The following is a 9,100-nucleotide window of genomic DNA, read 5'->3' on the forward strand; positions in this document are numbered from 1 at the left end:
AACCCACTTGCTGCTAGGTTACTCCCGTAAGCCCTCGGATAAGTGTCATCGACCTCTGAGAAGCCGTAGCCCTCAGAAGCAAGGTTTAGTCTAAGACAGTTTCATGATTCGGTATTCGTTTATGGAGCGCTTAAATGAAATCCCACGATTCATAAGAGGTATCATTGGCCAAAAGGACTAAGAGCCGCAACAGCACTATTACGATAATAGTATCATACAAGACCATACCTGTTTCATGTACCTCTCAGATTACAGATGTTCCAAGTATTGTGGCTTATCTGTATTATAGCGGTGGCTGTGCAGACAGGACGAAGCCCTTGTAATTACCTTACGTTGGTAAATAACAAACGGTTGTATTTAATACGGGCCCAGAACATCACTGACTAAGCTGAAGATCGAAAAATGGCCTGGCTATTTATCAAGTCTCAAGGCGTAATTGCACTTTCTGCGAATTTGATTTTCTAAGATTTAACGTGTCTTCAGAAATAATTCAAGTATATGGGAGTAGGTTGTCGGGCTTGTCCATATATCCACCGTAAGGGGATACAAAATGAAGTCCAAGTGGTTTTCAATGAGCTCGTTCATTCCTATTGATAGTGCAATTTCGATGATGCGGCTTGGGTCATACTCTGCAAGAGACCCAAATCACAACATTCTAAACCTGCCATATGTAATCCAACAGTATCGACCTGGCAAACATAGACAATATAATAAGATAATTAAAAACTGTAATCCAGATCTGCAACATGAAGCTAGAACGCCGCGGGCATAATGTAGAATACGGCCTTTTAGGTGTTAAGTCCGAACAGGTTGAAATTGCCACAGAATTTCGGTGTCAATTTTTGTTGGTCATTATCAGGTGCGCTTCATGGCAGCGAAAGTGGAAACCCAATGGAGCGGATTGTCTTGAAGAGGTTGAGAATGCTTTTGTACGCATAAGAATTGAGTGTAGAAAGCTGTTCAGTTGATGTTGGCTTTGCAGGATGCGCATCTTCGCTCGAATAGATGAGCTCTTTCTGTTCTCTCGAATATTATGTCTCGACTGAAAGTTTTCAAGTCCTACAGCCGGAAAAAGCATGGTCGAACAAGTACGGACCAGAGGCAAAAGGATGCCTATAAGTCAGAGTGAAATGATACAGACTGAAGACTGGCAAGCGAGGCTGATTATCGTAGCATGGCCGATAGTCAGATTAGGCACGTGCTCATTAGCGATAAAGGGGCGAGGGCTCATTTTGATGCGTATTCGTGGCATCTTCAAACTTTCTCTTTCATGTGTAATACTCCACCTGGGGCCTTCTGAGTTTCCGAAGTAGTACTATTGTGCCGTATGCTAAATCAGGTTAGGCCAATTTAGTGAAAGATTCAGACGTCTCACAGCCATTGGTCTATGTCCGTGCGGGCAAGATCGAGAAGAATGTGTATCACAGATCAAGCTTACTTGCTATCGTCGGTCCAGCTCAACCGGGGGAAGCACGCCATACCCGATTTACTATTTGCGTCGGGGTAACTGACAAAATGAGCATGCGCAAGTAAAATGGGTTTTGTACGTGTAGTGAGAGCAGGGAATAAGCCAAAATCCGTTCCCTCTCAGATCCCGGTGGATTCCATGCTCCTAAAATAAGTTAGCCACAGGCCCCTGCAAATCCACCCCACCCCCGGGCACAAGAATGAAAGTCACGTACATCTTCCCATTTGGCTCTTGACCATATATTACGAACTCGGAGCTCGGGCATATGCAGGACATGGCATTGCAACTCGCATCGGATGTGAAATATTGGATGCGATCAGTTTGTCGGTTTTCTTTGCGGCATCAGACAATCTGCATAATAGTTAGGCTTTTACTCTGGCTGAGGGGTTGAAAAGAGACAGACCTGGATTACTGAAGTTGCTAAACTTATGAACAGATTTCATGAGGCCTTGAGGAGGGATCGGTGTTTCTTTATATCCTTTGACTCTCAGAATTAGCGGTACCAGTTCTCGCGAATTGGTTACCAGCACTTGAGCTCCTAGGATCTATCCTGTCTCACCATCACATTGTGGCGGCGCGAAAGGTCTGGAAGCTCCTAGGAATACCTACCAGGCTTCATTTGCTTAGTATGAGGTGTTTTTTTTCCGGGGTGCTAGTTAGAATATCTCGGGCAAATGAGGGGTCGCGAATGCCAATATGGGAGGCTAGACCATCCAGTAGACATGGCCGATACGTCTAGAATGGTTTTGCAGATGTTCAGGTCGCTAGAGTTGAAGTCGTATTCCTAGGAGCAAGCGGCAAACAGCAACAGTGACAATCCGTCGAAGATCAAGCGGAAAAGAAGAACCAGAATAAATCACCCAGATTGGATTACAAACCACCTAATTGGGGGTTTCTGGGATATTCTTAGATTTTGTAAAACCGAAAATTGAGGGTGGGATATTTTACGCAACCAAGTAGAGACGGTATCGGGGATGGGAAACTCGACGAGTTGAATAGTGGCATAGCCGTAAGATAGTAATGTTAATAAATGTGGCCCCACTATGCTGTTGGAGACGAAACAACCAGGATCAACGGCCATGCCATCCTTTCGTTGTGGGGACAACGGTCAAGTGTGTTGGTCAAAAACTGCATTGGATGAGGCTAGCGTGGTGCATTTTATTGAGGTGAGCTACTGACTTAGCTGCTGACGAAGCTCTTCCTCTTCGCTCAGGTCGCGCTCAGTGAGCAAGTCAGAGCGGTCAGGTCACGCTCAGTGAGTGGGATCGGAATGCTCAGTGAGCAAATCAGAGCGCTCAGGTCACGCTCAGTGAGTGGGATCGGATTGCTCAGTGAGGGATGATCTGGCTTACGTAATGGTCAGGTGATGCTCAGTGAGCGAAAACAATGCTTATATAATACTCAGGGGTGTGCTCAGTTTTACTCAGTGAGCAAAAAGCGGCATGGGGTGAGCACTAAAACGGAAAGGGAAAGCCAAGACTTGCCAGACATTATCCTGTCTATATGGTTTACAGAGAACCGTCAGTCCACCATACTATAATTGAAAATAGAGTATAAGTGTAGACTTGGCCGCTATGAGGATATCAGGCTTCAAAGGAAATATTGTCTAGATCTATGACATACTATAAAGATCACCTATTATTCTACGTCATAGGCTCTAGTCCTAAACGTTATCACGATCAAATCTACTGGACTGTCTTGTGATAGTATCCTTCCCGCTTAGTAGGCTTGCACGGAGCCAATGATTCTTATTTGTTGCGAGCCCGCGAAATGCCCGACGGAACTCTATGGAGGTAAACCATGCTGGCCGGAGCTGCTTCGAGAGAATCCGCCATTTCCGCCCAATGATACGCCGAGAATTAGCCCGTAGCATACGGAACTCCCGTTCTTTGATGGCCTTGGCTCCACGCGCAGCCTCGAGCCGAACCCGCTCGGTATCCGCCACAGCAACGAATTTGGAAACGAGGACCTCGGTTACTTGAAAGGTTGGAAGGGCCACCGAGCCGCCTAAGCCCGGCAGGAAGTCTGTCTGGAGAGGTAGAATACGGGCAAAGACCGCGACACTGGCATCGGTAAACCGGGAAAGGCACTCGTCGAACGGGCTGTAGCCGGCTACGTTTAACACGTTAATGTTGATCGGTACCCTCGGGTTAGCGAACAGCATGGTAGGTGGATAGTCCCCCGCTAACCACTTGATCGCACAAAGCCGGTCTTCTCGGACGGCCACGTATAAGGGAATTTCGCCAGAGGTGGTTGTCGCATTGTGGTACTCTTGCGTGACACTAGCCCCTGTTGGCTGTTCTTGTGACCATCGTAGGTAGTCGAAGAACTTGATAAGAGTTGCCTTGGGATAGGGACAACGCATTGCATTATGCCATGAGTGCTCGTATATTGGCGCGGCAGCAAGACCGAGGGCATACAAGTGGTCGTTCCCACCGTGCCATCTATTGGCGACATAGCGTTTTTGCCACCAGATCTCTTCCGCTAGAGGCCGGTCTGCGAATCCACATATCTGCCAGCTCCTTCGGGGCGTGAGCGTTGGTATCACGTTAATTATGGCCTGTGTAGCGGCTCCAATCGGTTTCGTCGTATCGATCCAGAGATCCTATAGCGGCTGAAACACGGGAAGGTAACCCTCCTCGATAGCTTCATGTATAAGGGTATTGGCCGAACTAGACCCCGCTACTAGTGGTGGTAGAAACTGTCGACATAGCCGGCCCGCAACTTCGAATCTACGGATATACCCGCGGATAAGTTCGGCGAGGATTACTTCCTGGTGAGCCTTGATCGCTATATACTGGATTGAATTGCTATTCTTGTTGAACCTAAGTACCTTGGATCTGGTTATACACGACAGAAGGAATTTGACACACGGCAGACAGCCGGCACGAATAGCACCGGTTATAGCGTCGGTGTCGTCGATCGTAGTACCTGCCGGACTATCCTACTCGGCGGGAATATATAGGATCCTGGCTAGATATACCACTACACTATTAGCGCCTATAGTAGCTTTGTGTAGACGTAAGGCGTTCTCAATGACTAGTTTATTCGGCGCCGCCTTTCTATACCGGGTTATTAGCGATATAATCAGTGGAAAGGTAGAGACTAGATCTAGTGGAAGCGTAGTGAGATAGCGCATAGCGTAGATTCGGTTATAGTTGAGCGGTTTGGAGGGGTCGGCGATAAAGGCGTTGAGTTTGGCGTAGGCTTCCGCAGGATCCAGGTCTGGGTCCAAGTATTGGACCCAGCCCCAGACCCAGCCCGGGTCTGGGTCGAGGCTAGGTAACCCGGACCCGACCCAGGACCCAGACTGGGTACCCATTGGGGCCCCAGCAAAACCCAACTTTGCATAAAATCAAGGTCTTGGCGTTTATAAACCTGCTAACTAATCAATATGTAATCTTAGTATTTTTTGCTGTTTCAGTGAAAACTAACATAAATGAACTTCTTCGATAGTAATTCAAAAAAGATAATAGCTTATATGAATCGATGGGATATCCTTACTAGTTAATTACGCATTAGAATGTATAAATTTTGTAGTTATAGTGGTGTTTAAGTAGTTAGGTGAACTAACATGCTTCAAGTTATAGAAATATATTTTGAATCCAGCCCTAAGTAAGTGCAACTCTTTAACTCTAAAGTTTTACTGTGAGACCACGCAGCAGTCTCGGGGTAGGAATGGGTAAGCGAGGTAGAAGCCTAGTCTAATGCGTGTAATACAATATATTTTGCATTGAGATAGAATGAACGCTGGTCCTTAAAAGGCCTAGCGGAGAATGCTGAAGTATAACTGTGGGTTACGTGACACTTTATTTCGGCGGAAAAACTATCTCCTCTCGACTAGCCTAGTTGGCCTAGGCGGTTAGGTCTATGTAGTGGTCCTGACACTTACACTACTAACCTTGATCTAATTAAAAGAAATTCTAGGATATTAAGATATCATATATCGAATGAATTATGGAATTTTTATTAGTGGGAAAGTATTTAGTATTACTTAAAGTGCTAGTTTAATGGTTCAAAATTCATCGGGGGGTGGCCCCCCGATTAAAGTTGAGGGCTAGGTTGAAATTTTTTGAGATCATTCTTGCAGAATTGGGGTGGGAATTAGGTTATTTCTAGGTTTTCCTGGGTTATTGCTAGGTTATTGCTGGGTTATTGCTGGGTTATTGCTGGGTTTTCCTGGGTTATTGCTAGGTTTCGCTAGGTTTTACTGGGTCCGGCTGGGTCCTCTTGGGTTCCGTTGGGTTATACCCACTTCTACCCGCTATACCTACCAATTAGATAAAAGTAGTATATTTGCTTTTGACGAGTTGACTCGTTTATTTAGCTCTCTACTAGCTACGAAGCTACTGTATCTTCAAATTTTTGTAGGTATTGCCTTCCTCTCCTACCCCTTACTTTTTATAGAACATATTGTTTATTCATTCTATTACTATGTCCTAGAGTCAGCGATCTAACCTTATATCATCTATCTATGATAGAGATATAGGCAATCTTGGTTACCTTACCCCTTCAAACCGCCTTAGCACTCCTAATCTATCTATCAGCCAGCAAACATTCGATCTCGAGTCTATCGACCCTGAATTCCTTCGTCCAGTTATTCCCTTGGCACCCCCTACCTCCCTTATACGCGTTAGACCTAATCGGAGAAAGGCGTATGTTCTTTACGACGAAATAACTTATAGTGAATAGGTAGATTGGTGGCTACAGACCGATTTTGGAAGGAAGAAGAACATACACTAGGATTCAAGCCACTAGGCTGAGATCTAGAGCAAATTCGACTAGGTTGCATATGCCATAGACGGAGCACCAAAGGTTATATATAAGAATTGTGGCTAGATTCTTGAGCATCCCTATATTCTCCATACTCGTGCAGCCGATCAGAAAGCACAGTATCATGGCACATCCTCTATGTCAAAGCATGTTAAGAGTGCAGCATGTCAAAAGGCTAAGCGTGGACCTACAGCAGAGATAACAAAGTTTCTCAAAAAAGCGGTAAGTTCTCTAGAATTTGAAGACTTACACTTACTAAACTCCTCTAGGATGATAATACGACTATGGCTTCTTTCTCGCAAGAAGCCTAGGAAGAAGAGATTTTATCATTCCTATCTCTTAATCGACTTCTATTTCATCTTGTTAAGCACCCTAAATTCTAGAGCCTAATTCAGATGGCTCGCACTTCCCAATCTACTCCATTTATCCCCTCTGCGGATACGATTCGTCGCCGGCTACAAACTTCAGTTAGTAGCCGGCAAAAGCGTGTGCTTAAGCTACTTCTAGCTAGCTCAAAGATCTCTATTGCCCTCGATTGCTAGACGTCTCTATATTCACAGGCATTTATAGCTATCACTAGCTACTTTATTGATCGTGATTGGGTATATCGGGAAGTACTCTTGGATTTCAAACCTATTCATGGGACGCATTCTGGTGTAAACCTAAGTAATGCCCTAATAGAAACCCTTCTTGAGCATGGAATTGAAGACCGAGTATTTGGCTTGACTATAGATAATATATCAAATAACAAGACTCTCGTTAAGAGCCTTCAGCAAGTTCTACCAGAGGGTGTCATCATTATTCGAATTCCTTGCCTAGCCCACGTCATTCAGCTTAGCCTTAACTAGCTTCTTGGGTATATCAAGGCAGTTCCAAAAAATGATACTGCAGAAACAAAGTGGACTGAGCAGCAATCTAGAATGGCGCAAGAGAACGCACGACAATAGCAGCGAGGGGTCTCTTCTACACTCAACAAGATTCGCTACCTCGCAATTTATATCAACGCTAGTCCCTAGCGACAAGAGACATTCTATGGCCTATAGACCCAAAACGTGAAGCTTGCCCCAATCCAAGACGTGAAGACCCGATAGAACTCTACCTTTCTTATACTCCGTCGCGCGAAGAGACTATAGTCTATCTTCAGCCCTTTTTGTGAAGAGTATGCGCGTCTTGATCTATTACCCGACACTAAAGAGTGGCGTCAAATCGACTATCTTCTTCATATCACAGAGCCATTCTTTGATTTTACTTTGCAACTTTCAAAGACCCGGGATATCACTGCACATTATACTTTCAATATCTATAATAAGCTCTTTGAGCATCTTGAGCAATCAATAAAGCAGCTTAAGCGAAAGCGTGTTTTATGGAAGACTGAGATACTTAATGCGCTTAAAGCAAGTCGATTAAAACTTGATGAGTATTACTCGTAGACTGATCATGTTCGAGGGCATATCTTTGCGATCTACACAATGCTTGCGCCTATTAATAAGTTTCAATTCTTTCTTACTGATGATTGGGAACAAGAGTGGCGTGACTAGTATCGAAGGTCTTTCCAAAAGGCTCTTACACTATATCAAGCTCAACTTTCCGATAGCCAAGAGTCACTACCCTCAAAAGATCTACCTAGATCAAGCTCGAAGCTTGATAAGATGTTGAATAGTGGTAAAAAACAGCCAACGGGAGTCATAGATAAGTTAACACAATATCTTGATAGTGGTTAGTAAAGCTTATATATGATCTTTGTTCTTGACTAACTAGTTAATAGACACAGTTGATATCCGCCCTCTTAGCTTTTAGAGGGATAATTAACACCGCTTCCCAGCAATTGCAGCTCTTGCAAGAGACTTTCTCTCAATACCAGCAACAGGTGCTAGTGTAGAGAGACTCTTTAACACAGCCCGAGACGTCTGCCATTACCGCCGAGGAAGAATGAAGTCCGAAACAATTCAAGAGCTTATGATGTTCCTTTGTACTTCAAGATTCGATCTTGAAGAGCAGGATACAAAGCGCCTTAAAGAATTCTTCACTCGCGATAAAATTGAAGCAGCAAAAGAGGAGAAAGATAAGAAACATGACGAGATTGAGATAGTGCCAATAAGTGATACTGAAGAGCCTGATAAATTAGAAAAGGAGGTTCTAGTGATGGATAATATCGGGGATAAGACTTCTAAACCTCAACTGCCAGAGAATAGTACACAGCTACGAGCATTAGGACGGAAGCGTAAATAGCGAGAGGATGATACTTTTGAATATCACTAGATAGCTAATTCAACGCCTTTACTCCTTAATTAATACTAGCTTAAATAAGCATATTCTCTCTAGACTTCTACCAGGATTATAGAGAATCAAGGATAAGATGTAATAAGAATACCTAAAATTACAAGAAGAATTTGTATAATTTATGTAGTCAAAATCTCTAGCATGTTTGTCCTGTTTGTTACCCAATTGGGTACCCAGCACTGGGTCTGGGTTGAGGGAGGTAACCCAGAACCCAGTACTGGGTTAAGATTTTGGACCCAGACCCGGACCCAGCCGGGTCTGGGTCTGGGCTGGGTCCGGGTCCCGCTGGGTCGTGCGGAAGCCTAGTTTGGCGTCAAATACCGTCTAGGGCAGGCCGTTTAGTGTGGCAAGAGCCGCCTTACTCAATAGGTTTGAGACTATGGCGATAAGTCTAGTTGAACGGAACTTTTCTAAGGAACTCGATGGTATTTACGCCTACTCGATCTACCACTCTCTACTATAGGGAAACAAAGAGCCGACCAAGAGTGGAGTCTATATTTAGCGTATATTCATCCACTAGTGGTTTATTGACCTAAGACAAAGAGAACCGGACTAGCTCTAAGCTAGGCGTGATAAGCC

At 44.5% G+C, this 9,100-nt stretch overlaps 1 protein-coding gene across 1 annotated transcript; it reads right to left on the reverse strand.

Annotated features, from left to right (window-relative positions):
- Positions 1-3,131: 3,131 nt before the first annotated feature.
- Positions 3,132-3,833, reverse strand: N7508_006102 (uncharacterized protein; the record flags this gene model as incomplete). The annotated part of the gene is made up of 1 exon (XM_058464168.1): positions 3,132-3,833. One exon carries the CDS (start codon positions 3,831-3,833, stop codon positions 3,132-3,134), a length of 702 nt encoding a protein of 233 aa, XP_058318021.1.
- Between the last annotated feature and the right edge of the window lie 5,267 nt (positions 3,834-9,100).

The sequence above is a fragment of the Penicillium antarcticum genome, assembly GCF_028974205.1.
Source record: "Penicillium antarcticum strain IBT 31339 chromosome Unknown utg000006l_segment0_segment0, whole genome shotgun sequence".
Taxonomy (NCBI): domain Eukaryota; kingdom Fungi; phylum Ascomycota; class Eurotiomycetes; order Eurotiales; family Aspergillaceae; genus Penicillium; species Penicillium antarcticum.